This window comes from Mauremys reevesii, linkage group 19 (assembly GCF_016161935.1).
Source record: "Mauremys reevesii isolate NIE-2019 linkage group 19, ASM1616193v1, whole genome shotgun sequence".
Classification (NCBI taxonomy): domain Eukaryota; kingdom Metazoa; phylum Chordata; order Testudines; family Geoemydidae; genus Mauremys; species Mauremys reevesii.
Window position 1 is genome coordinate 3,749,760 of NC_052641.1, and position 27,936 is coordinate 3,777,695.

Here is a 27,936-nt window from a genome sequence, read left to right on the forward strand (position 1 = left end):
CCGGGGGCACCGCCACTGGCAGAGCGGCGGAACTGGAGGTCAGCCAGGGCCAGGCGCCACCTGCGAGGCGCGTTGCTCAGCCCCGGACAGACGCGGGCGCCGCGCCAGGGGAGAAGCCGGGGACTCGGGCGCGGCCCCTTTAAGGCTGCGCCTGCCCGCTGGGGGCGATGAGGAGCTGGAAGCGGCCGAGGAGCCAGGCGCAGCCTGACAGGTAGGCGGGGAGCCGGGCACGATCCCTGCCAGGCCGGCGCTGGATGGAGCCGGCTGCAGCGTCGCCACCCCGGCCTCGGGCTGGGGCTGGAGCGGGCGCAGCGGCAGGAGGCGGAGGTACGGGGAGCCCCTGCCCTGGCTCTGCGCCGGGCGCATCTGCGTGCGGGGAGGAGGCTCCGGCCACCTGCGGGCATGCCCGGCGGAGGGCACCAGGGGTCCGGGCTGGGGGCTGCAGGAACCGGGCTGGGGGCTGCGGGAACCGGGAGGGGTCCGGGCTGGGGGCTACGGGAACCGGGCTGGGGGCTGCGGGAACCGGGAGGGGTCCGGGCTGGGGGCTGCAGCCTGCAGGAACCGGGCTGGGGGCTGCAGGAACCGGGCTGGGGGCTGCAGGAACCGTGGGGGGAGGGGTCCGGGCTGGGGGCTGCGGGAACCGGGGGGGGAGGGGGCCGGGCTGGGGGCTGCGGGAACCGTGGGGGGGGGGGTCCGGGGGGGGGGCTGCGGGAACCGGGAGGGTCCGGGCTGGGGCTGCAGCCTGCAGGAACCGGGCTGGGGGCTGCAGGGACCGGGGGTGTCCGGGCTGGGGGCTGCGGGAACCGGGAGGACACTGCTCAGGGCGGAGTTGACCCTGCAGCCGGGGGGGGGGGGGGGCACGGCCCGGAGACGGGCCCCCGGGTGCGCGCTGGGGGGCCCCCGCCCGGCCTCCCTTCAGGCATCCGGGCCATGTTTGTGCCATCGCCGGGAAGCCAGGCTCCCGCAGACGGTTAAGCTTTGCAGGAGGACCGGGCCGTGATTCCGGCGGCTGGGGGGAGACGATGGCAAATATTAGGGGATCCAAAAATGTGTGTGTGTGTGAGAGAGAGAGAGAGATGCGGCTCATGCCTGTCCCCTGAGTGCCGAGCCCCCTGGACCTGGGGGGCAGGTGGGGGCCCCTTCCCAGAGGATGCTGCCAATAAATTAACGGGGCTTCTCCCCCGTCTGCTTGGCAGCTTCCTGCCAGGGCTGCCCTGCCCCCAGCCTGCCCAGCCCGAGAGGAGCCTGCCCCATTCACTGGCCATTTCCAGGGATGATGATGATGATAATGATTTATTATGTGGCCTGCAGCATGTCAGCTTAAATCCCAAGCTAAGGCTGGGCTGAGCTGTATGGCCCAATCCTGCAGTGGGATCCACGCAGCTGGACCCTTGACCCTCGCGGATGGCGCCAAAGGCCGGGGGCCTATACTGTGACATGGACTCTCCCTGTTGCACAAACAGCTCAGCTTTCCTGGCCCATGCGGGGCCAGGGGTCTCTGGGCTGGCCCAGCTGTGCCGGTGGAGGCTGTGTTTTTGGCTCAGGGGGCAGCTGGTGCCAGGGTGTGTGGTTTTGTGTCTCTGAGGCACGACGCCCTGGCATGGCTCAGCAGGTGGCTGGCACTGTGGTGGCAGGAACGAAGGGCCAGTGGCCTTTCATGCTATCCCAGATTCACTCCACCCCACATGACAAGCTGCAGCAGGCCCGGGCCCCGGAGCTGCAGGGGCGGGTGGTATCTGTGCTAAGGGGACGGACTTTCCCTCGTTACAAGCCGCCTCTGCTGCTACTTCTCTGGGGTCCCCTGGCCTGGGGTCTTTGAGTCTTGCTGGGCTGAGGGACAGATGGACTGGAGCTTACAGGGTGTAGGGGCAAGTGACACCCACAGCTCTTTGGGCAGGGAGGGGTCTGCGTGCCCAGTGCCATGGTAGGCTATGGGGTGATGGAGATGACTGGGGTGATAACCAGCTACAGAAATGAATGGATTGAATTGCATGGAGGGGTCTAACGGGAGCTGTTCACAACCCTCCTGCTCCCTCTCACCACCTCCACCATTCTGTGCAGATGGGCTTTCATCCCCTTCCTCTGCATCTTGGTGGAGCTCTGCCCCCCACCCCTGGAGGGAGCTGTGCGCCCCCCCTCCCTTGGAAGGAGCTGTTTGCCTCCCATCTCTTGGATCTACACAGCCACCCCTCCTGGGAGAAGTCAGTTCTCTAGTCACCCTCCCCCCAGGCTCTGGGCAGGACCTGCCACCCCACAGCCCCATGCACTTCCAGGTTAACACAGACTTCGCTGCCCCATTCGTCAGACCCCAAGCTACCAGGCTGAGGGGGCTCGGAGGTGAGTGTCCCACCCCTTCTGCTCCCCCTGCTGAAGGCCTGCCACGAGCTGCTGAGTCAGCACGGGGAGGGGCAGAACCATGGCCCAGGCCTATGGCCTCTGTCCTCTGAGTACCCATGTGCCTTGTGACAACGCTGACCCAAATGTGCTCTTTGGCTCTGGGCACCCCTTCCCCTGCCAGCTCCTGGAGTTGCCTCACGTTCCTGAAGCAGGAAAGTGCCAGAAATTCAATTAGGGGAGAACTCCCCTGAGCTCTGATCAGTTTCATTGTGTCTCCCCCTAATTGTGTGCAGGGAATGATGAGCTCCCCCAGGGCCAGGGCAGCATTAAACGGGGAGAGACGGGGTGAGCAGGGAAACCGAGTCATCTGGGGTATTATCTGCTGAACAGAACAAAATTCACCCGGTGTTGCTGTGAGTGTGATGGTGACTTCTGGAGTCTGTGGTGAGGTGTGCATGGAGGGAGGGAAGGGCTGGGCATGTGCTGGATGCCTGCCTACCTGTAGGGAGTGTGTGTGTGTCTGACCGAGATCTGGTGTGTGCGTGTCTATGGGTGTGGGGGGGGGGGGGGAATGCACAGAGTGCGTGTGTGTCCCAGCATAGGGCATGTGTATGAGAGAACTGGTGTGGGGGAGTGAGCGCATAGGGTGGGGGTGAGTGCATGCGGGTGTCTGTGGGGGTGACTGTGTAGGGGGTGGGGGTGTAGGAAGTAGGGGTGAGTGTATTGGGGGATGTAGGGAATGTGAGGGGGATTAAGCGTGTGGAGGTGGGGGGCTCAATGCATGGGGGTGGGGGTGAGTGCAGGGAGGGGAGCTATGGCGGGGTGAATGCATGGGGGCTGGGCATGTAGTCCATTGGCAGTGCTGGGTGCTACGTCCCTCTGTCTCCATTGCACTAGGCCCATTTGGACTGTGGGGTTCTCTGCTCTCCGAGGGCAGGTCCCCAGAAGTATTGGGGTCCATGCCAGGCTCACATAGAGAGAGGGCTCCCTGGCGTCAGGGTAACAGGGTTGGTGCTGGGTCAGATGGAGAGGGGGCTCCCTGGGGTGGGATACAGGGTCAGTGCTAGGTCAGATGGGCAGGGGGCTCCCTGAGGCCAGGTAGCAGGGTCGGTGCTGGGTCAAATGGGCATGAGGCCTCCGGGGGTGGGACCCGGGGTCGGCGCCGGCTCAGACGGGGAGGGGGCTCTCCGGGGGTGGGAGTTGGCGCCGGCTCAGACGGGGAGGGGGCTCTCCGGGGGTGGGAGTCGGCGCCCGGCTCAGGCGGGAGGGCTCTCCGGGGTGGGAGTCGGCGCCCGGCTCAGGCGGGAGGGCTCTCCGGGGGTGGGAGTCGGCGCCGGCTCAGACGGGGAGGGGGCTCTCCGGGGGTGGGAGTCGGCGCCGGCTCAGACGGGGAGGGGGCTCTCCGGGGGTGGGAGTCGGCGCCGGCTCAGACGGGGAGGGGGCTCTCCGGGGGTGAGAGCCGGGGTCGGCGCCGGCTCAGACAGGGAGGGGGCTCTCTCGTGAGAGTGTCCTGATTGCGGCAGGGGCCTGGCACTAGGGTTTGGTGGAGGGCTGAGGGCAGGAAGTGGTGGGCCAGCTCTGGGCAGCTGCAGAGACAGGGAAAGGCGACTAGCCTGGCTGTGAGGAAGGAGCCTGCTGCGAAGGGACCCTAGCACTGAGCTCTCGTTACCCAGGCCAGAGAGGCAGGCCCTGTTTGGGGCCAAGCCCTGCAGGGGTGCTGCCAGCCTGGGTCTTTGGGCTCCCAGCTCGCTGAGCCCTGCCCAGCACTCAGGAGCATTCCAAGCCGGGCCTGTTCCCCAGATGGTCCACGATGTTCTGGGGCTCAGCTGTGCCCGGAAGTGCCCTTTGCTTGAATGACCATGGCTGGAGTGTCTAGGTACAAAGCCCTCTCCAGTGAGGCCAGTGCTCCATTCCCCCATCCCCTTTGTGCTGCTCCAGTGGGGTGAAGGGGCAGAAATGCTCCTGGGAACCATCCCTCTTATGTCAGAGAGCTGCCAGGCTGGTGGTGTGCCCCGGTGCAGGGACTGGGCTGCAGGTGGGGAAGGGGCATGGCTAGAGCCTGCTGCATGCCTGCTTTTCTCAGCTATAGAGCAGCCCCTTGGCTGCTCTAACTTGTGCCAGAGGCTGAACGGGAGGCACAAAGGTGGCCTCTCTACCCAGCCCACCCTGTCCCTGTGCCAAGCCCAGCTCAGCCGGCTCTGCTGCATCTTCCCTTTATGGATGGGCTGTCTCTTGGGGGAGGTAGGTGCTAGTTGCTGCCTGGCCTCAGTGCTCCCTGCAGACAGGTGGGGAGAGCAAGGCTCGGAGGTTGCAGTGTTTGGTTTAGGAGGAGTCCAGCAGAGGCTAGCATGGCTGGGAGCAGGGGGCTTGTCAGTGCCAGCCTGGGTTCTGCAAAGGGTTGAGGACATAAAGGTTGTTGGTGACCTCTGAGTGGTCCCAGGCCCTGCCCCTGTCCTGCCCAGTAGTGTCAGCCCCTCCTACTGTGCCACTGCTCCCTCTGTGGCACCCACTGGTGGCACCCCCTCCATGGCAGTGTGCCTCTGCCCTGTGGTGCCCCCTCTCTGTGGAGCAGCCAGTCATTGATGGAAGCCTAGATCTGATGCCCCTGAACTTGAAGGGGGACAGGGGAGAGGATGAAACTGGGCTCAGAAGTTTGCAGCTTTGAGCCCCATAGCTAGTTTGGGCCCTTTGCAGGGGCTGTGTCTCAAAGTGGTGGAAAAGGGCCTAAGTCTGTCTGTCCGTCTGAGCCCCCAGGAGGCAGGACACAGCATGAGAGACCAGAATCCCTGTTGGATCCTTGCTCCTCATATCTCCCTGCCCACACACAGGAGGCGGAAGGCCCAGCTCTGAGTTCTGAGGAATTCCCCACCCATCACTGTTCCTTCTTGTGTGCCTGGAGTTGGGCTGTGCGAGTAGGGGGCAGGGGAGGGTCTGTGTGTTCAGCTGTGTGCGTATGGAATTGGCAGCGAGGAGGAGGCCCGTGTGTCAGAGTACAGGTGCTAGTAGAGGCAAGTTCATGGACAATAGGTCAATCAATGGCTATTAGCCAGGATGGGCAGGAATGGTGTCCCTAGCCTCTGTTTGCCAGAAGCTGGGAATGGGTGACAGGGGATGGATCACTTGGTGATTCCCTGCTCTGTTCATTGCCTCTGGGGCACCTGGGCCACTGTCGGAAGACAGGATACTGGGCTAGATGGACCTTTGGTCTGACCCAGTATGGCTGTTCTTATGTTCTTATATGTGTGTGTGTGTATTTGTGTCTGGGAGGGGAGTACGTGTTTGGGGGTGGGGGAGTGGAGGGGGCATATTCTTGTGTGTACATTTACACTAGGGAGGGAGAGATTGGTGTGAACTCTTATGCCTCTGGTCCAGTTTTGCCCCAGCCCCCCGAGGAGCAGGCTGAGACTGAAGCTGGTAACCTGGGGAGAAGTGGCAGTTAGTGAGTTAGTGCCCATTATGCCTCTGGCATTTAGGGCAGCGATAAAACTTCTCCACTCCTGTCTGTTTCTGGCAAGTCTTTCAATGGTTCCCCAGCTGTGCCCCAGGTTTTTCAGCTCAGCTTCCACAGCTTGTCACCATGTTGCTTTTGGGCAGCCTTGTTTTCGCTTGCCTTCAGGTGTCCATCTTATTGCTATTCTGGTGATGGAATCAGTTTCCATCCAAAGAACATGGCCAATCCATCTCCAACACCTCCTAGTAATGGTGGTGCTCCTATCCTCTTGGCTGCACTGTGTGAGTAGGTCTTGGTTTGAGATTGTTCTGGGCCAAAAGATACGGAGGAATTTTCTGAGGCAGGTGGTATGGAATGAAGACAGTTTGGTCGTGTCGTACTTTCTCATTCCCCGGCGTTCTGCTCTATAAAGTAGCATTGAAAGTACACAGCTCTGATCAATCTTGAGTTTGGTTGTGGTGCTGTATTTTGATGATTTCAAGACTGTATTTAAATCAGCTGCAATAAGACAGATATCATGACCCTTAATATTGCCTCACCATCAGCAATATGGACAGAGGATCATGTTCTCACCAGTGTAGAAACAGTCACATACTTGGGAAGAACCATCAGCCAGGAGGGTGGAACAAGCCAGGACATCCGGAACAGAATCAATAGAGCCAGGAACACCTTCAAAGTGACAGGGCCTGTAACAAATCAGCTGCCGGAGAACCTGGGACAAGCCCCGAATTCCTGATGAGGGGGAGGGATCGCTCAGTGGTTTGAGCATTGGCCTGCTAAACCCAGGGTTGTGAGTTCAATCCTTGAGGGGGCCACTTAGGGAACTAGGGCAAAAATTGGTCCTGCTAGTGAAGGCAGGGGGCTGGACTTGATGACCTTTCAAGGTCCCTTCCAGTTCTAGGAGATTGGTATATCTCCAATTATTCCCTTTTATGATCAATGGAGATTTCCCCTGAAACTCTTGTCCCAGCCTTGAAGCTGGCCTCAGAGGGACACAGTGCTGCTGTCGGAACAGCTGCCTTGCGAGGAGGGGATGGTACCTAGTGGCAGCGGGCAGGGGACATGGGGGGCTGGATCCAAGTGGAATCATGCTTAGCAAGCAGGCCGGGGAGCCAGCCTGCACTGCCGTGGGGCCAGGCCTGTGGTTATATTGGGCTGTCTGGATCTGCCCTGCCAAGGTGAGAGGAATCTCATGTGTCTTTTTGCAGTGGATAGGGGTGGGGAGCACGGGGGCAACAAGGTTGTGCCTCTGGAAGACCGGAGGTGTGAGATGTGTGTGCATTAGTGAGCAAGAGGAGCACTGGAGGAATGTGGGTGGTGAGCTGTGCCCTGGGGATGTCACAATGCCTGTGAGTGGGGGGGAGCAGTGAGGGGGTGTGGGGAGCATTGTGGGGGCAGGGGAGCAGTGAGAGGGGTGTGGGGCAGGGGAGAAGTGAAGGGGTGTGGGGAGCATTGTGGGGGCAGGGGAGCAGTGAGAGGGGTGTGGGGCAGGGGAGCAGTGAGAAGGGTGTGGGGGAGCATTGTAGGGGGAGCAGTGAGAGGGGTGTGGGGGAACAGGGAGGGGGCTGTGGGCAGGGGGCAGTGTGGGAACATGTGAAGCAGTGAGGAGGTGTGGGGGCAGGGGGAGCAGTGGGAGTATTGGGGGCAGTGAGGGGGGTGAGGACAGAGGGTAGCAAGGGGGTGTGGGCAGAGCAGTGAGGGGGCAGGGGTGGAAGGGCAGTGAGGGGCTGGGAGCAATGGGAGGGTGTGGGAGCAGTGATGGGGTAGGGGTGGGGTGGCAGTGATAAGGTGTGGAGGGAGCTGTGTGAGGGAAGTGAAGGGGTGGTATGGGATCAGCGAGGAGTGTGGAGAGAGTAGTGAGGGGAGTGGGAGCAATGAAGGGCGAGGTAGGGGCAGTGAGGGTGGGTGTCAGTGAGGGAGTGTGGAGGAACAGTGAGTGGGTGGGGGCAATGGAGCATGTGGAGGGAGCAGTGAGAGTGTGGAGGCAGGGGCAGTGAGGGGTTGGGGGCAGCGAGGGGGTGTGGAGAGAATAGTGAGGGGAGTGGAGCAATGAGGGGCAGGGCAGTGAGGGGTGGGGGCGATAGGGGTGTGTGGAGGGAGCAGTGAGGAGAGTGGAGGCAGTGAGGGGTGGGAGCAGTGGGGGGTATGGGGGAGCAGTGAAGGGAGTGTGGGGGGCAGCAAGGGGGGAGGGGGCAGTAAGGGGTGGGTGTCAGTGAGGGAGTGTGGAGGGAACAGTGGGGGGGGTGGAGGGCAGTGGGGGGGGGCAGTGTACCCCAGGTGAATGGGAGCCCCTTAAATCAAGGTCTTGAGGCTTGCCAGGACTGGGCTCCATAGGAGAGCTGGCCTGGGGTCTCTGCTGGGCTCTGGGATGGCATTCGTGTGTGGGTCAGCTCAGGAGGGGATGGAGGGAGGGCGGTGGGCGAGGGACTGTGCCTAGGGCCCTGCTGGGGAGCTCTACCCTGCAGGGGGTCTCCCCTGGAGCAGCAGGTGCCACTCTCCCCCCCAAGAGAGCAGACAGGGGAGTCGCAGGCAGCTTTGCTGTGAGGTCTGGCCCTGCCGGTGACCCTGGGCACTCGCTGTCCACACACAACCCCTGGTGCTGGCTCTTCCCAGCAGGTCCTGCCTCAGGGCCCAGGGACACGTCGCATTGTGGGGGGAGTCAGGTTGGCCTTGCTCCCTCGGCTCCTGCCCAGGGAGCCTCGTTCTCTCTGTCCGGGAGGTTCTGCCCGCTGTGCCCTCGAACCCGCTCCTCTAGTCCTTGCTGCAGGGCATAGGTTCTGGAACTAGAGGTGGGGGGGCTGCTGCAGCACCCCCTGGCTTGAAGTGGTTTCCATCATATGCAGGGTTTACAGTTTGGTTCAGTGGCTCTCAGGACCTCCACTCTACAAATTGTTCAGCACCACTCGCAACTGGAGGACGGGTGAAGAGGAGTGGATGGGGGTGGGGCCTCGGGGAAGAGCGGGGGCAGGGGAGGTTTCAGCACTGTATGACAGGTTTTTAAATACAGTAACTCCTCACTTAACGTTGTAGTTCTGTTCCTGAAAAATGCTACTTTAAGCAAAACGATATTAAGCAAATCCAATTTCCTCATAAGAATTGATGTAAATGGGCGGGGTTAGGTTCCAGGGAATTTTTTTTCGCCAAAGGCCATTATATACATATACAGTATAAGGTTTAAATAATTTTAAACAAACAATTTAATACTGTACTCATCAATGATGATTGTGAAGCTTGGTTGAGGTAGGAAGGAGTGAAGCAGTGTAACGATGCTGGTTCTGACGGGACCCAACTGAGAGTGCCAATTCGGGACAAATTGCTTAAAGCAGGGCAGTTACAGCCCAAGGCTGGGGGTTTTCCACCTCTAAGGCAAACCAAACCAGCCAGACAAAGAGGACTTTGGTCTCACCCCACTGGCTAACCACAAGTCACACAAGCAATTCCCTTAGACACTCCAGTTCCCCAGTATTACCACCAGTGCCACTCATCATGGGGACGAATGGTTATGAAAACCAGTACCCCAGTAAAAGAAAAAAGGTTCTCTCGATCCCAAAGGACCAAGCCCCAGACCCAGGTCAATATACAAATCAGATCTTACATTTTGCCGGCAGGGCGGCAGCCGGCTCCGGCGGACCTTCCGCAGGCATGCCTGCCAGAGGTCCCCCGGAGCCGCGGAACCGGCGACTGCCAGAGTGCGCCCCGCGGCGCGCCGCCCTGCTTGGGGCGGCAGGATTCCTAGAGCCGCCCCTGGATCTTACCCACAAATCATGCTGTTGCCAATCCTTTAGAATCTAAAATCTAAAGGTTTATTCATAAAAGGAAAAAGATAGAGATGAGAGCTAGAATTGGTTAAATGGAATCAATTACATACAGTAATGGCAAAGTCTTGGTTCAGGCTTGTAGCAGTGATAGAATAAACTGCAGGTTCAAATCAAGTCTCTGGAGTACATCCACAGCTGGGATGGGTCCTCAGTCCTTTGTTCGGAGCTTCAGTTTGTAGCAAAGTCCCTCCAGAGGTAAGAAGCAGGATTGAAGACAAGATGGAGATGAGGCATCAGCCCTTTATAGTCTTTTCCAGGTGTAAGAACCTCTTTGTTCTTACAGTGGAAAATTACAGCAAAATGGAGTCTGGAGTCACATGGGCAAATCCCTGCATACTTTGCTGAGTTGCAAGGCGTATCTGCCTTCTCTCCATGGGTCAGTTGTATAGCTAATGGTCCTTAATGGGCCATCAAGCAGGCTAGGCAGAGCTAACACCAACTTGTCTGGGATGTTATCCAGAAGCACAGCATAAGTTTGAAATACAGACAGTATAGAGCCAATATTCATAACTTCAACTACAAAAATGACACATGCATACAGACAGCATAATCATAACCAGCAATATATAACCTGGTTTTAGACACCTTATATGACCCCTTTTACATAAGATTTGGTGCCACTACAGGACTTTGGTTGCGACCATGTTCTATATAGCCCCAGTTCAAATCAATAACATGACAAGCGGGGTCGGAGCATGGGGGATTGCCCTGCTCCGCCCACTCAGTGTTCCAGCCAGTGTTCCAGCCTTACCCCACTCCGCCCACCCGGGAAGTGGGCAAGCCCCAGACCCCGCTCCCTGGCAGGAGTGCCAGGCAGGTGGAATGGGGCAAGCCAGACAACCTTATAACGGAACATTGCACGACTTTAAACAGATATGTTCTCGAATAGATCAGCAACCTAATAATGAAACAATGTTAACCGGGACGACTTTAAGTGAGGAGTTACTGTATTATCAAGTTATTTGTACCAAATATTAACAAGTTATTACCTGCCCTAGGCTTGGCAGGTCACTAAATTGACTGGTCAAATAATGTCACTTGACAGCTTATTATTTGTCCATGGTCAGACATTGTCCAGTGTCCCAGGATGAATGCAATGGAATGGCCTGATGCTGCAGGCGGCAGCCTCCAGCTCTGATCACACTGGGCGGGGTTCTTTGGGCCCTGCAGCTTCCTTAGTCTTGTTTTGCGTTGTTCTGAATTACCGTCACTCCAGAAGTCACTTGTTCCTTTGTAAGGAGGCGGAAGGACCTAACTACGGCTGAGCCTGCAGGAGCCCAGAGTGTCCTGCTCTTTCTGGTTACTGTTCTAAGAAATTAGCACTTTAAAATCTGTGACTGTTTATGACGTGATTTGACAGGTCAAGTGACCAATTATTTTTGGATTGGTCAAATGCCCAGCCCTAATCTGCCCCTCAAACTGCCAGCCCACCCCTGCATTCCCATAACACTAGCCCTAGCCTGCCCCTGCCCAGCCATCCTACCTCCCCCACCCCAATAAAACTAGCCCCTGCTCTGCCCCTGTCCTACCAACCTCCTCATAACACAAGCCCCCGGCCTGCCCACCCCTCCCCCACCCCAGAACACTAGTCCCGGGCCCGGCCTGCCAACCCCCCCCCCCGCCCCTCAATAATAGTAGCCCTGGCCTGCCCCTGCCCTGCCAAGCCTTCCCTGCCCCATAACACTAGTCACGGGCCTGGCCTGCCCCTGCCCTGCCAAGCCTTCCCTGCCCCATAACACTAGTCCCGGGCCTGGCCTGCCCCTGCCCAGCCATCCTACCCCTGCCCGCCCCCCGCCCATAAAACTAGCCCCTGCTCTGCCCCTGCCCTACCAACCTCCTTGTAACACAAGCCCCCGGCCTGCCCCTGCCCTGCCAAGCCTTCCCTGCCCCATAACACTAGTCCCTGTCCTGGCCTGCCCCTGCCCTACCAACCTCCTCATAGCACTAGCCCTGCCAACCCCTCCCTCACCCCGTAACACTAGCCCCTGGCCTGCCCACCCCCTGCATCCCATAACGTGAGCCGGAAGGTGAGCGGGCTGTGGTGGTTGTCAGCAGCGGGCACAGTGGCCGTGCTGGTGGGCTGGGCCGCTCTGCCCTCCCCGGGGGTGAGATGCGTTGAAGTGCTGCAGGACGGGACCCCTGTAATTCAAGCCCTGCTCCCAGGGCCCACCAGCCTTTGCTTTCCTGCTGGAGCAGGTGGAATGGGCAGGCCCATTGCCCATGGGAAGATGGGCCAACTTGAGTCAGGGCAGGTTGGAGCTCATGCTATGGGGAGTGCTGGGGGCTGGCAGGCAGGGCCATCCTTATCCATATGCAAAGTACGCAGCAGCGTAGGGGACCAGGAAACTTGGGGCACCACATTTCCTGGTGCCCTTCGCAGCTGCGAAGTGCTCCAGCCCCTGCCCCACCTCTTCCCCATGGCCCCGTCCCTGCCCCACCTCTTCCCACCCCTGCTCTGCCGGAGCCCCACCCCCACTCCACCCCTTCCCCAAACTCCTGCCTGCTTCGCCCCAGCCCCGCCCCTGAGGACTGCAGCAGGGCCAGGCCTGCACTCCCCGGTGGCAGGAAGTGCGGGGACCCCACCCCAGCCGTGCCACCAGTGAGTGCTGGGGGGTACTTCCCCCCTGCCCCCCAAGCCAGTGCCTCCCCCCCACGGGGGAGCTGCGTAGGGCCCCAGAAAATAGCTAGAGACGGCCCTGTTGGCAGGTTGTGCTGTGGGGTTCTGGGGGCAGGGTGACCAGATAGCAGGTGTGAAAAATTGGGATGGGGTGGGGGGCAATATGCACCTATAAGACAAAGTCCCGAATATCAGGATTGTCCCTATAAAATCGGGACCTCTGGTCACCCTAGATGGGGAGTTGGCAGGTCGGAGGCAGTTTCGGAGTTGGCAGGTCAGGGCAGTGCTATGGGGTGCAGGGGAGTTGGCAGGTCAGGAATTGTTCTGGGGGATGGGCAGGTTGGGGTTGTGCTGGGGTTGGCAGGTTGGGGTTGTGCTGGGGTTGGCAGTTTCAGGGGCAGGTTAGGGGTTCTGCTGTGAGGTGCTGGGGGATGGGCAGGTTGGGGTTGTGCTGGGGGTGCTGGGGTTGTGCTGGGGGTGCTGGGGGTTGGCAGTTTCAGGGCAGGTTAGGGGTTCTGCTGTGAGGTGCTGGGGCTGGCAGATTGGGGTTGTGCTGGGGTGCTGGGGTTGGCAGGTTGGGGTTGTGCTGGGGCTGGCAGAGTGGGGGTTGTGCTGGGGGGTGCTGGGGGGTTGGCAGATTGGGGGTTGTGCTGGGGGGTGCTGGGGGGTTGGCAGGTTGGGGGTTGTGCTGGGGGGTGCTGGGGGGTACTGGGGGGCTGGCAGATTGGGGGTTGTGCTGGCCTTGAAGGGAGGAGGGAGCTAGTGGGAGCCCTTTGGGGTACTGAGGGCCATTTCAGGTGCCAGGGGAGACCTTTGGGCTGCTGGAGGAGGCTCTGACCCAGGTGCCAGTGTTTTGTACTGGGCGGCTTTGAGCACATCGCTCCCCTCCCCATGTGTAGAATAGAGTTAGTGACACACCAGCCCCTTTGTGACAGGCCTCGGGGGCGGGTTCAGAGAGCCCCAGCTGGCATCTGTGCTTCCCTATGCCCGCACCCCACTCAACCCGGGATGTGTAAAGCTGTGGCCATGCCCATAGCAATCACAGCAAATCCTTTGCCAGCCAGACTCAGGATCACTTGAACCCATGGCCACGGCAGGGAAAGTTCCCCGATGGTCCCTGTATGGTGAGGGCATAATGAGCTCCGTCCCTCCCAGGGATGTGGCCCTCTTCTCTCACGTGGGCACCCAGGCTGATTGGGCCTGGCATCACAGCTGGGTGTCCTCGGGCCTGGCATCACAGCTGGGTGTCCTCTCTGAGCAGCTTAGTTATCGATCATTCCCATGGGGCCTGGCAAGCTTGGGGGTGAGCCACAGAGCCTGCCCCCGCCAGTGCCCACTGCCCGGGCAGGCTGGTGAGAGAAATTCTGTTCAGTGCCTTGGTGCCCGAGTCAGCAGATCCCAGCCCAGCACTTGGGCATCTGCCCAATCTAAGCCCCAAACCACGGGAGGTTTAGCACAGCTCCCGTCCTGCCCCCGGAGCAGTGGCATGGCCGCTGCTTGTGTGGGGGGCACACCTGTGGCCCTGCCCATGCCATCCCCATTGCTCAGTGAACGCTTAGCCTCCTCCCCAGGCCGGATTAATGCAGGAGCTTTAGGGGCTGCAGCCCAGGGTCCCAGGCTAAGGGGGGCCCTGGTGCAGCAGGCCTCAGGCAGGCTGCCTGCATGCCATGGCCCCACACTGCTCCCGGAAGCAGCGGCTGCTGGCACTTCTCTGTGGCCCCTGGCGGGAGCGGAGGGAGGCAGCTCCATGCGCTGCCTCCGCCCCCAGTACCATCCCTGCAGCTCCCATTGGCCGGGAACTGGCCAATGGGAGCTGCGGGGGTGGCGCTTGCAGGCATGGGCAGCGCACGGAGACACACTGTCCCCCTCCCCCCAGGGGCACGCAGCAGCCGGCTGGTTCTGGGAGCAGTGTGGGGCCACGGCATGCAGGCAGGCAGCCTGAGCTCTGCTGCGCTGCCAGCCGAAGCCTGCACCTCACACCCTCTCCTGCACCCCAACCCTCTGCCCCAGGTCAGAATCCCCTCCTGCAGCAAACCCCATCCCAGAGCCTGCACCCCACACCCAGTCCTGCACCCCAACCTCTGCCCCAGGTCAGAATCCTCCTGCAGCAAACTCCATCCCAGAGCCTGCACCTCACCTCTCCTGCACCCCACCGCTCTGCCCCAGGTCAGAATCCCCTCCTGCAGCAAACCCCATCCCAGAGCCTGCACCCCTCACCCCCTCCTGCACCCCAACCCTCTGCCCCAGGTCAGAATCCCCTCCTGCACCAAACTCCTTCCCAGAGCCTGCTCCCCTCACCCTATCCTGCACCCCAACCCTGGGCCCCAGGTAAGAATCCCCTCCTGCAGCTAACTGCATCCCAGAGCCTGCACCGCTCACCCTCTCCTGCACCCCAACCCTCTGCCCCAGGTCAGAATCCTCCTGCAGCAAACTCCATCCCAGAGCCTGCACCACTCACCCGCTCGTTCACCCCTACCCTCTGCCCCAGGTCAGAATCCCCTCCTGCAGCAAACTCCATCCCAGAGCCTGCACCCCTCACCCTCTCCTGCACCCCAACCCTCTGCCCCAGGTCAGAATCCCCTCCTGCAGCAAACTCCATCCCAGAGCCTGCACCCCTCACCCTCTCCTGCACCCCAACCCTCTGCCCCAGGTCAGAATCCCCTCCTGCAGCAAACTCCCTCCCAGAAAGAAACTAATATAACAGCTGTTCTAAGGTAAGAAGGAGGCTATTGTGAATGAATTAACTATATTCTACATGTTTTAAGAGTGAAATGTAACCACAGAACGTGTGTGTTAATGAAAAGGCAAGTTCAGCACAGCGCTAATTGCCTCGATGCCAGAATTGTGATAATTTTGTTTTAAATTAGGAAAAAGACTTGTATACAGGGCCCCACAAAATCTAATAGCCACGGGCCCACAGGAGGGTTAATCTGACCTTGCCTCCCCCCACAGCAGTGCCGCACTTGTGAGCAATGTTAACCTCTGCTTGCAACACCCAGGCCCTCCTCCTGTGCCTCCCCCGCACACACTGCTCCTCCACAGAGAGAAATAGCACAGCGAAACCATGGCAACTGTGCGCTCCAGCGGGGATGCCAGCACCATGAGCTCAGCACCTGCTCCCAAGGACCCCAGGACCCGGCTGGGCTGGGTGCCACTCACTGGCCTTTGCCAGGCAGCTGGGTTTCAGTCTCGCTCTGCTCAGCCCCTGGGCAGGGGAGCTCAGGGCCTCGGGGGCTTCAGTGCATCACAGCAGAGGTGCTGCTGGGGGGAGGGGGGGTCCTCTTCACTCCATCCAAGCCCCGGGGCTGAGCACGCGGGGTGATCTGTAGGGGCCACTGGCACACGTATCTGGAGGGCAGGGGGCTGAGTCATAGGCACTCGCTGGCCTTGGGTGCTGAGGGGCTGTGCCCCATGCTCTGACTCCACCACTCATCAGCCCTTGCTCAGGTGTGTTGTATGAGGGCTCACACGCTGCAGTGCTAGTCTCTACAACTAGCCACCGACTAGCAGAGTCACCCTTGTTAGCACTTGGCTGGGAGACTTCCAGGGACAGCTAACATGAGATGATGGCATTCTCCTCGTGCTGTCTTTCACGAGATCAAGGACTGGTCACCAGAAAACTCCTCCTGGCACTTCTCCCAGCAATCTTCCAAATTCCAGCTCACTTAGCTTCCCTCTTCATAAAGTTCCCCTGCACTTCCAGTTGGACAGCTGCTTAGAATGCACCATAGCACGGCTGGGAAACAGTTCTGGTGTTCTGCTCCAGAGGTGGCTGCCTGCTAGTGCTGGCTGACGTGACAGCTGATGGTGTATAGTTTGCAAAGCGCTCTGGGAGGTGCAGGAAGGAAAGATTTTGTCAATGGGAACTATTTTCCCCAGCAGCGTCACCACCAGTGTTTAATTTGTGCCGAGGCCTGGCAGTTCAGAGCCCTGACCCCTCCGGGCTGGTTCCTCTTTCATTACAAATGAAGCACTAGTCACCACGGAGAGATCCAGCATAGATGTTGCAGGAAGGGCAAAGGGGTGCAAGCAGCAGATCTCTTGAAGCCAGTCACAGCCCAGAGATGGGGGGAGAGGGCCAGTATCTTAATTCACTGCCTGGAAAAGGAAAAAGGGGGTGTCTAGTCTCAGCTCTGACCCCCCCCCCCCCCCCCGGGAGGCCATGCTGTAGTGATTTGCACCCATCAGGAAAGGTCTTTGATAACCCACCATGAGACACCTGGGTTTTCCAACACCAAAGGCACAAGCCGCTGCCCCTTCAGAGGCTGGGGAAACTCCTCTTGCTGTGACCAAGTAGTAGGCTGATATCCTCTATGCTGGCTGTGGCCCCTAGAGGGAGACATGCTCTCTCCACTTTCCCAGGACTCTGGAGCAGAGGCTCTTACTCCTGGCAGGATCGTGGCCATGTCACTTTAAGCTGCTTGGTCCTCTCTCCGCCCAGGGGTGTAAAGTGCCACAAGATCTCAGTGTCCGTACGGAGCTCCCCAGGGAGATGCAGTGTGGACCTGCACAGAGGAGGGACCCCAGGGCTGAACGGGGCTGGTGCATGGAAGGCCCAGCTCCTGCCCTCAGGAGACTGAGCAGTAACTTCCTGGATTCATTTGATGTGTTTTATTTTCCAGCCCCAGAATGGATCCCAGCATGGAGCTGACACAGCAACCTGTGCCAGCTTTGCCCATCCAAATACACACCACTGCCATCAGACCAGGTAGGAACAAAAATGCTGTCCCAAACTCACTTCCTGCTCCAGAAACCTTCCCAGCCTCAGGCATCTGAGGCGAGTTTTGATTTCTTTAGTCCCCCTGGTCCCAGACTATCCTGCTCCCCAACACAGTAATAATGGGGAGAGCAGGACTGAACGTATGATTCAAACCTTTATCAGGGCTTCAGACCAAATACGTTCTCTGGAGTCTAACACAAGCTGGCTCCCTGCCCCTCACACTGGTCTGGCGTTACAAACCACGGCCATCTGCCCACAGCACCACCATCTGCGATGGGGTCAGCTTCCAAAGCACCGGCCTCTGACCCGTGAGCTGAGCGAGAACTAGCTGTAAGGAGCAGGCTGTGGGCAGTAGTTGCAGGGGCCAGCACTAGAGCAAGACATATGCCCACAGCATACCAGTGTATGGTGCATATGACCCTGCTCCCCGGAGGGAGCAGAGCTCCCAGCTGCATTGGGTCCCCTGCTGTTTCCCTAGAAGCCCCACTACATCCTCAGGGACCAGATTTTAGACACAAATGCCTGTGCTTAAAATGCAAAGTACCACTGCCACCCTTGAGCCATGCTGTGTGCACAGGCCCAGAGGGTGTCTGCACATGCAGAAATGCTGCCATTCATGCAAAACACGTGGACGCAGGCATATAACTAGGTGTGCAAACTGCACAGCTGGGTGTGCAAAGCAGGTGACCGCCTGAGCAAAATCTGCAGTGCGGCGCCCCTATTTTGCACACATAACCACATCTTTGCACATGGGTTCCCCATTCAGGCACCTGGGTCTGAAAATCTGGCCCCAGGGATACGTGGAGAGAGATTCCCTGTGGCGGGGGAGAACTCTAGCCAGGAGAACGTCTGCGTCCAGTGGTATCCCTGCCAAAAACAACCCTGCAGAAATAGAACTCTTGTGAGTGTGTGGCAAGCTCTCATCCTGCCTGGTTCAGGGACCTGCACTGTAATGGAAGGTTTCTGTGCACATGGTGTCCGGGACAGTGGTTCTCAATCAGGGATATGTGTGCCCCCGAAGGTACTCAGAGGTCTTCCGGGGGTACATGTAGAGATTTGCCTAGTTTTACAACAGGCTACATAAAAGGACTAGCGAAGTCAGTAAAATTTAAATTTCATGCAATGACTTGTTTATACTGCTCTATATACTATACACTGACATGTAAGTGCAACATGTATATTCCAGTTGATATTTTAGAATTATATGGTAAAATGAGAAAGTCGGCAATTTTTCAGTAACAGTGTGCTGGGGCCCTTTTTATGTCTGATTTGTAAGCAAGTAGTTTTTAAGTGAGGTGCACAAAACAAATCTGGGACATCCCTCGACGGGGCTGTGTACAGACCACCCTGCCGAGCTCTTCTTGTCAGCCCTGGGGGTGATTCTTGGGAGAGGTAGGACAGGGCTGCAAGTGTAACGCTGACAGACCCCGGTCGCTAGGGGGTGGGATTGAACCGGGGACCTCTGGAGTTTAGTGTGTGAGCCGCTACCGCATGAGCTAAAAGCCACCTGGCTCTTAGCTAAGGCGGCAGAGCAGACTCGTTTAACTCTCTCTCGCTACGTGGTCTCAGTGCCACTAGATGGGACAGAACCCCACCCCCAGAAGCGGGTTACACAAGGACCATAAAGGTGATTCTTGATTGAGGCTGCTGGACACAGATGGTCCCTGTGGTTCTCTCTGGCTCTTTAGCTTCCAGACGAACACAGTCTGTGCTGCCTAGTGCCACCAGACAGATCTCTAAGCCCAGACCAAGGGGGAGGGACTTCTGACTACACCACCAGCCCTGTATCCCAAGCAGCATAACGTTGCTTTGACAGGCCCTAGACAGAGAGCTTAGACCTTAGGGGGATCTGGGGGGTCCCCCAGAGCTGAGCCCTCTGACACTGCTTCATTGCAAGCATCCTATGTTTGCATAATCATATGCCAGGCAGGTAATTAGCCATGCCCATCCCCGATACAGCCGTGGTTGTTTATCCCATGCATGCAGGTGCTGGGTTACACATGGCAGTGTGGGTCTGTGTAGAGCTGGTCAGATTACTGGTTGCAGAGACGGGATGTGTGGAATTTGGCCAGCTGATTTAACAAATCCCTGCCCTCTGCTCAGCTGGCTGGGGTTGTCTGCATACTCGCCACTGTTTATCTGTGATGTACCACTGGTTGCGTAAGTCACATGGTGCTGCGTTTGCTTCCTCAGTGGGCGACTGAAACTTACAAAAAGGAGAATAAGGAATTGCTGCACTTGTACAAGAAGGGCTTGGTGCTGTATAGGGCACAAGATCCACTCCCTGCCCCAGAGCCCATGGGCGCAATCAGATCAGCACAAGGCTGGTCCAGCTGGGACTCAGACAGGTGTAAATCAGCAGTAATTCCACTGTGGTCCATGCCATTCTGCGGTTCAAACAAGAGGAGGATTGGGCTCAAAGCAGGCTGGCCGGAAGCCAGAGAGGGAGCAACTAGGACAGGGCCTCTCTGTTTCCATGATTCTCTTTGCTCTGGGTGTTCTGTTATCAACTCCCTCTTGGTGGGTTGGCAGCGGGGAATGAACGGGCACTGATAAATTCACCTGGCTGGGAATTTTCTTTCTTTCTTATGAAAACTGCACTTCCTGAAATATTGACATTTTCCACAAGAAAATCTCAATTTTGCTGAAACTTTCCAATTTGCTTTCAGAAAAATCAGAATAAAGTAATTCCTTTTGGATCAGTTTGATGTTAACCTGTGTCCACTGGAGCTGTTGTGGTGTCTCATGCCCCCCCACTTCTTCTCTATGAGTTAAGCTCTTTGGCGGGAGTACATCACCCATGATGCGTCACAGCCTCCCTCTGATTGAACTGCTGTGTGCATCGTAGGAGTCACATAACCATGGTGCATCATGGGAGGTGTAGTCCAGTCAAGGAGCTCAACCAGTAGGGGAGGATGGAAGCATGCGTCACTGTGACACCTCAGATAGGCACAGATTAAGGTCAAACTAAGCTGAAACAAAATGTGGTAACATTTCTGAATCAAAACTTCCTATTTGGCAAAAAATGTTGATACATCAACTTTGCTGTGGCCTGATTCAGAATTAAACAAATGTGGGAATAGTGAAGTTTCTTGCAGAATGAAAATTCAGATTTTCGATCCTCTCTGTAAATGCTGGGCCATGCATGCTCGTGGTGTCTCTGGTATGGCCTGGCCTCTGGCACTGTAGTATCTGAGCATGGGATGCCCTTGGTCGCAAGCAGACTGGGCACTCCTAAAGCAACAGCCCCCCCCTCCCCCCCCGCAACCAGGCGTGTGAATAAACCTTGTTCTCGCCAATTCTGAACCAGGCCGTGGCTGTAGGGAATTCCCCATCACTGTCTCTGCACCATTCGGCCAGCTCCAGTTCTTACCCCAGCGTGGACACTTTTGCACATGTGCCTACTAGACTCACCAGCATTGCCAACTCCAAGCATTGCGGGATCATGAGTCAAGCCCCCAAAATCATGAGATTGGCTAAAAATCAGGAGCTTTCAAAAATAACCTGTTTAGAGCAGCCTCTGCAGAATGAGACTCAAGGTCCCTTCTCTCTCCTGTTGCAGGGCTGGCTGGCTTCCCCTGAGATGATCTGAAGAGGAGCTGGAGAAGGAAGAGCTTGTTTAAGATGACACGAACCGACCCACCTGACATACTGGTGTCTACAGTGTATCAAGACCTAGAGGTGAAGTGCCCAGCACCCAGGGATCCCATCGTCTGCCAGCCACTGACACAATGTGACGCCTTAATGTCGGCGTCTCTGCCACGCGACCCGCAGCCCTTCAACAAGCGCCACTGTAGGAGCTTTGACTTTCTTGAGTTGCTCGACGACCAGCTGGCCCCTGCTCCTGCTATGGAGCGCCACTGCCGGCACCCGGGCACCCCCGAGCCTTCCTCAGGCTCCGGAGGCAGGAAGGCTCCTCCCAGGCCGGACGTGCAGAACACCAGGCCACCCCCTCATGGCAGGGAAGGCCCCAAGGAGCCATTGGCTCGGGCGGAGCCAAAGAGGCGAGCGAGGTCCAAGAGCACCCCTCGGGTGAAATCCACCTTCACTCCCATTCCCATCCAGATGTCGCCCTCGTCTCCCCCCATGCCGGCCAGGCGGGGACGGGAGGCTCTGCGCCTCTCCAGGGAGCCTGCGAGGACGGAGACGTCCCCGCGCAGGGGGAGCGGATACGCACCAATGAAGGCCCCAATGAACGAGGTGCACCCCATCAAGCTGCAGCCCCAGCGGAGCAGCACCAGCCGCATCTCCCCACTATGTGTCAGCAGCAACTGCCCGGAGGAGACCCCAGGTGGGAGGCCGGCCACAAGCCTGCATGTCAAGTGCCGGATGGACATGAAGCCAGACGAGGCGGTGCTGGTGCACGCGGCACACAGCCTGAAGGCCCAGAGCAGGATGGAGGTGCCATCCTGGCCGAGGCCGCCTGGCGCTATCCGGAGCCTGACCATCCCAAGCAGCAGGCAGGTGTCCGTGTCCCGCACTCCCACACCCAGCGACTCCTACAGCGGGGAACACAGGCTGCCCTACCCCAACGAGTACTACGAAGGTGACCCCCGAGGCCAGGTTTACCAGGCCGTGCCCTCCCCGCAGGACTATCCCGAGAGGGGCTGTGTGACCTTCTCCGCTCCTAATGTGCCCACCAAGTTCTTCTACACGGAGGAGCCAGCCGGGTGCCCTGGCCTCGGCATTCCACTGAAAAGCTCTGGCTACGAGGCGTGTCCTCGCCCATACCCAGGGCGCCATCTCCCTGCACAGCCCTTCTACCCGGAGGACCCAGCCAAAGGTAATATCCACACCATCCCACCCAGGACTTTCTACGTGGAAGAAGCTCGGACCTACCCCATCCAGGAAGCCCCTGCCCACACCTTCTACAGAGAAGACCCTCGATTCTACACCTCCAGGGGCATGCCCACAAAACCCCTCTATGCAGAGGACCCCAGGATGTACCCTGCTCTGAACACCTCCTCCCGGTTGTTCTACACTGAGGATTATGGCAAATACCATGAGAGGGAATCCATTTCGCGGACGTACCCTCACGCCCGTAGCACCCAGCCTTTGCAGTTCAGCGACTGGTACTGCCCGGACCGGGGTGCACTGCCCTACCAGACCTTGCAGATGTCCCGCTTTGCACCTCATCCCTCTGGGCAGGAGGCCTTGCTTTCCTCTTGGCATGCCAGCTACAGCGCCAACCAGCCCCGCCTAGGCACAGACACCCGGCATTACTCCAAATCCTGGGACAATATCCTGGCGCCCAGTGTCCGCAGGGAGGACCCCATGTTCCGCGGGCGCAGCTATGAGAACCTGCTCGCCCGGGAGCAGCACCGTGCCTTATCCCCTGACGACCGGCGGCAGCCCGTGGTGATCAATCTGTCCAGTTCCCCCAAGCGCTATGCCGCGCTCTCCCTCTCGGAGAACTCCATCATGGAGAAGATGCACGCAGACGGTGGGCGGTGCCCCCTGGGCCGCTCCTGGTTTGTCACCCCAGAAATCACCATCACCGACAATGACATCAAAGCCAATGGGCTGAGCAAGAGCGAGAAGCGCTCGGCCAGCTGGGATATGCTGGATGCCGGGCGGGATGGGCATCGCTCCCGCGCCGCACACTGCTACTTGGATCCTACTGCCAAAGAGACCATCCAAAGCAGCTCCGCCCGCCAGCGCAGCCTGGAGCAGCTGGACGAGCTGATCACAGACCTGGTGATCGACTCCAAGCCCCCGCCCAGCCGCCGCCCCAGCAACGGGGACAGCCTGACAGACCAGCTCAAGAGGCTGATCGACAGTGACACGCCCGGGCCTGCCAGGAAGCTGGAGGCCAGGAAGCCGCTGCCTTTATTGGTGGGGGGGCCCAGGCCCACCAAGGAGCAGCCGGGCCCGAGTTCCTTCCACAGAGACGTACGCAAGGAGCAGGGTGGCCGCTCGCTTGCCATGTCTGTCTCCAGCAGCAGCTTTGAGAAGCAGCAGGATGGCTGCTCCCCGGAGCTGAGCGCGGACGAGGATGACATGATGATGTGTTCGAATGCCAAGTGCAAGCGCACGGAGACCATGTTCAATGCCTGCCTCTACTTCAAGTCCTGCCACAGCTGCTATACATACTACTGCTCCCGGAGCTGCCGCCGCGAGGACTGGGACACTCACAAGGAGAGCTGCGTCTATGGGCGTATCGGGAGCATCTGCCGGCACGTGCTGCAGTTCTGCCGGGAGAACGCCGAGGTGCACAAGGCCTTCTCGCGCATTGCCAAGGTGGGGTACCTTTCCCGGGGGCGAGGGGTGCTGTTCCTGGGCTTCCCCAGCTCAGGCTCAGCCGAGAACTTCCTCCAGTTTGGCTTGGAGAGCCTGCTGATGTCTCCCACCTACCTGTCCCTGCGGGAGCTGGAGGGCTACGCGGAGAGCCTGGGGGATTATGCCCGGGAGTTGGGGGTGTCTGGCAGCCAGTACGACCCTGAGGAATGTTTCCTCTTGAATGTAACTGTGGCCGTTGGACAAAAAGTGCCTGTGAGGCCATCCCCCAAGGTCCAGGTGCCGACAGTCAGGAAATACGCCAAGATGGCCTTAGCCTCCTCCAGCCCCGAGAAGCAGATCCTGAAGAAGGAACGGGACATGGAGACCTTGATTCTGACCCCCCCGCCTGGCACGGCGGACCTCGACAAGGAGGGGGAGGAAGGGCGGAAGGCCCGGGAGGTCTGCTTCATCAACATCCAGCGGGAGCTGCGGATCCGAGGCGTCTTCCTGCGCCATGAGTTCCCCAAAATCTACGAGCAGCTGTGTGACTTTGTGGAGAGCAACAAGAGGTTCACGCCCACCACCATCTACCCCATTGACAGGCGGACCGGAAAGCAGTTCCTGTGTATGATCATGGCCGCCTCTGAGCCACGGACCCTGGACTGGGTCGCCAGCCCCAACCTCCTGGACGACCTCATGTGACCAGCGCTGCCGCACCACACAGGCCTCCTGTTTAGTCCCCTTTGTAGACAGGTATTTTATTATTGACGCACTAAACTGGTCAGTCAGAATCTTCCTACCATTTCTAGCAGATAACTGTTGGTGCGTGTGGGTCCCGGGGAGGCCTGGGAAAGATGCTGTCCTGATGGGGCACAGATCTGGCACAGATCCATGGACTCCATGGGACTCAGGCCACCTGCCTCTGTGGCCACTGGCTAGTCAGGGCAGGATCTGCTGAGCTCTCTAGATCCTGGTTGGCTTTGGTGGGGATAGAGGGGTGGGGTGATGTGCCATGAGGAGAGGGCTGCTCTGTGGAGGGTAACTCCAGTGCCACAGGCCTGTCTCCCAGTGAGGTTCTTTCACTGCCTTCTCTTTGTTTAACCTGATTCCCAGGTGGGCTTGGCCAAGGCACAGGGCAACAAGTGACTGGCCTGCAGGTGTTCTAGTAACAGCTCAGCCTAGAACCTGCGGCCCTGCCTGGTCCTACTCCCTAAATCTAACCACTCGACAACATGGCTACCTCTAAGCAAGTGTGGCCAGAGCAATCATTTTAAGCTCCCTGCCATGCCCACTCCATCCCACTGCCTAGACACCAAACTCCCACGCGGACAGTTCCTCTCCCCCATCCCCTCGCCGCCTTGTTTAATTCTGATGACAGCCAGGAAGGGGCATGTTTTCAACCTGGCCTCTGCAAGTAGCCCCAGTGTCTTAGCCCAGCGGTTCCCATTTGTCTGCAGGGCTGCATAACTGTACCTGGAAGGGGGCTCGGGGCCATGCCTCGGCACGCGGGGTGAGTGCAGAGGGGGCTTGGGAGCATGCCAGGGGCTTTGGATTATGCAGACACGTTTGTGTCTCTCATTTGAAAATCTGGCCCTATGCGTCTGAGTCTCTATATAGCACGTTATATGGGACGAGTCTCTATACAGTGTGCCGCCCACGTTGGCTCTATATGGGACGAGTCTCTATACAGTGTGCCCCCCACGTGGGCTCTATATGGGACGAGTCTCTATACAGTGCGCCCCCCACGTTGGCTCTATATGGGACGAGTCTCTATACAGTGCGCCCCCCACGTGGGCTCTATATGGGACGAGTCTCTATACAGTGCGCCCCCCACGTGGGCTCTATATGGGACGAGTCTCTATACAGTGTGCCCCCCACGTGGGCTCTATATGGGACGAGTCTCAGACCAGCGTGAACACTAGATGGTCTCTATGCAGCATGAGGCTCTATACCGCAGTGGCGTAGCCAGGATGGGACATTTGGGTGGGTTCCAACTTTGGGTGGGTGGGCAATGACGGGGAGGGAGGACCTTACCGGGGGTGATGGATGCTCTGGCCAGGGGCCCCCTGGGGCCCTAGGCGCACACCCAGCTCCGGGAGGAGACTCTGCTCTCCAGTGGCAATGGCTCCTGTCACCGCCCCACGCCGGGCCTGGCCCCCCAAGTGGCAGACCTACTTTTTTTGAGGACTCCTTTGCCTCCGCTGGGTCGCCTGAAGCTTGCCCTCCTCCTAGTGGTGGATTTAGCCACTGGGCCAAAGGGGCATGCCTGGAGGGCCCCAGAAAAATGGGCACTACCACCAGGGAGCGGGATTGGGGTGGGGGGGTGGTGCTCCAGCTGGGGAGTGGGGCGCTGGGGCTGCAGCGTCGGACGGAGCAGAGCAAGCCCCCGTGCCCTGACCCCGCTCCCTGGCTGGGGCACTGGGCAGAGTGGGGTAAACCCCCAACCCCGCTCTCCAGCCGGGCAAAGGGGAAAGCCCCCCACTGCCCACAGGAGCACCAGGCAGGTGGAGCAGAGCCAGCCCCTGCGCCCCAACCCTGCTCCGCGGCTGGAGTGCTGGGCGGGCAGGCAAAGTGAGGCAAGCTGGGGCCGGAGCAGAGCTGGGGCTGGGGGCTGGGCTGGGATGCTATGTGGGTGGGCCACGGCCCTCCAGGCTCACTCCTGGCTACAGCCCTGCTGTCCAGTGTGGGCTCGATACGCTCTGAGTCTCTATACAATGTGTGCTCAGTACGGGCGCTATCCAATAGGCTCAGTCCAGTGCACGCTAGACAGTGTCTCTACAGTACGAGTCTCTGCGGTGTGCCACAGAGCTGGTCTTTATGCGGCATGCGGCTCTGCACAGGTCGCTCTGGAGCTCTCGATACAGTATGAGGCTCTAGGTGGTCTCTATGCAGTAGCATTCCCTCCCCTCAGGCCTGTGCACAGCTGCCCACCTGTCCCTACATGCTGCTTCCTCTTGCCAAAATCCCCCGGTCCCTCTCCAGCCCCTCCCAAGTGCTGAGTCAGCCTCAGCTGCCAACACAAGGGCCCCATCCTGTGAGGTGCTCAGGCCCTGCAGCGCCGTGTAGACTGGGGCAGGACGCTCTTGCTGTGCCAGGCCAGCATAGGAATCTGCCAGTGCCGGACTTAGGGTGGAGGCCGTGAGGGGTAAAAGTTCCAGGACACTTGATGCACTTTATCTGTAACTGACAATAACCCACTTCCAGGGCAAAGCCAGCAGCGGCCGCCCCCAGTCCTCCCCCCAGTAGTAAGGCCCAAGCCCACCTCGCTCTTCTCCATTGCAGCAGGGCATTCCCACCCCTCCCAGCGTAACTGGGCAGGGAGCCTGGTACCCACCTGGCCCTATGTGCAAAGCCAAGGAACAGCTCTGAGAGGGCTGCGCTCCCTGGGTTGTGTGGGGCCAGCTCCTCTGGGAATGGAGGGGTCTGGTGCTGGCTGCCCATAGTGCAGGAATCCTGGGGGAGCGGGGGCCCTGGAAGCCATGGGGCCTAGGGCTTTCCAGTGAATCCTGGGCCAGCCCATGTTGCAGCAGGATCTAGAGCGAGGTTGGTCTCTGCATTCTCATCCAGCGGGAGAACTCCTGCCCCCGGGCTGCCCTTGCTTACGGCTCAGCACCCCGTGCCGGAGGAGCACTGCAGAAGGGTGGCCTGTTTCTGGTAGCGTCTCCGCCGCTGCTCCTCTCCGAGCATTGCAATGCCACCTGGGTCCCCCAGGGGCTCAAGCCCATCTGGAGTTTTGCCCAATTTGGTGTCCCTAGTGGAATTCAAAGCCACGCTGCCGCTCCCCGCTCCTGAACTTCACTGATGGTATTAACGAGCGCTGAGCCTAGTTCAGGGTTCCCCAGCCATGTGGCTGAGGTGGGGCCTGAGCCACGAACTTTGCACAGCCCAGTAATTCTTTCTGTGATGGCCCAAGGCGGAAGTGAGCCCCAGGCCCGGCCCGGTGGAGGCAGCTGTGGTGGTGGAAGAGGGCGGCCGCAGGCCAGCTAATGTCAGTGGGGGAGGGGTAAGCAGTGCCACGTGCGGGGGCTCTGCCCCGGAGACAGCCACCGCCAGGCATCCATGCGCCTCTCTGCAGGGGGCAGGAAGCAGGGCCTCAGCCCGCCCCGCCCAGACATTGCCGCCCTCTGCCCAGCTCCTCGGTAAAGGAGCCAGCGGGTCCCGAGCCAGGATTTATCCTGCTGCACGCCAGCCCCGGCTCTCCGGGGGCCACCTTCCTGGAGCAGCCTCTTTCTTATGGCCTTGCTCTGGCTTCGGGACTTACCGCGCCAGCAGCCCTTGGGTTTATTTGGGGAGGCTCCTTCGTGGGGCCGTGCAGAGAGCGAGCAGAGGCTCCCCGTTCTAGCCGGCACCTTACCCACCAGCCTGCTGCAGGGAGCGCTCCGCTCACTCTGGCTTGGGCGGGGGGAGCAGGTGTCTCCCTGCCCAGCAAAGGGAGGCTGTGATCTTTGCCAGGGAGCTGCTGCCCTAGGCCGGGCCCCACTCCTGCGTGACGGGAACTGCAGGGCCCCAGCACCTGAACAAGCGGGATCACCAAAGAGCAATCCTGGAGGCAGGTCGGAGTGCTGGACTGGCCCTTTCCGGTGCTGCAAACAGCCCAGCAAGTCCAGGGTTAAATTAACCCCACCACGTGCCTGGCATCGGACGGCCACAGTGCCAGCCGGGGGCTGTTTTTCCACCTCTCCCGTTATTGCCATCTCTGAGTGTGCCACAGGCCTGGGCTAGCGGGACAGCCGCGCTCTGCAGCAGCCACCCCATGGTTCAAAGGGGTTAAAGC

At 59.2% G+C, this 27,936-nt stretch overlaps 1 protein-coding gene across 5 annotated transcripts; it reads left to right on the forward strand.

Moving 5' to 3' along the window:
* Positions 1 to 27,894, forward strand: AJM1 (apical junction component 1 homolog). 5 transcript variants are annotated; one of them, XM_039507124.1, is made up of 4 exons: positions 1 to 211; positions 16,846 to 16,931; positions 17,710 to 17,844; positions 20,506 to 27,894. In XM_039507124.1, the coding sequence occupies exon 4, from the start codon at positions 20,568 to 20,570 to the stop codon at positions 23,862 to 23,864; it is 3,297 nt and encodes a 1,098-aa protein (XP_039363058.1). In that variant the 5' UTR covers positions 1 to 211; positions 16,846 to 16,931; positions 17,710 to 17,844; positions 20,506 to 20,567; the 3' UTR covers positions 23,865 to 27,894. The 5 variants fall into 5 exon arrangements, with proteins under 5 accessions (XP_039363058.1, XP_039363056.1, XP_039363060.1 ...); XM_039507125.1 differs by having other exon boundaries at positions 191 to 327; XM_039507122.1 differs by lacking the exon at positions 17,710 to 17,844.
* Positions 27,895 to 27,936: the final 42 nt, after the last annotated feature.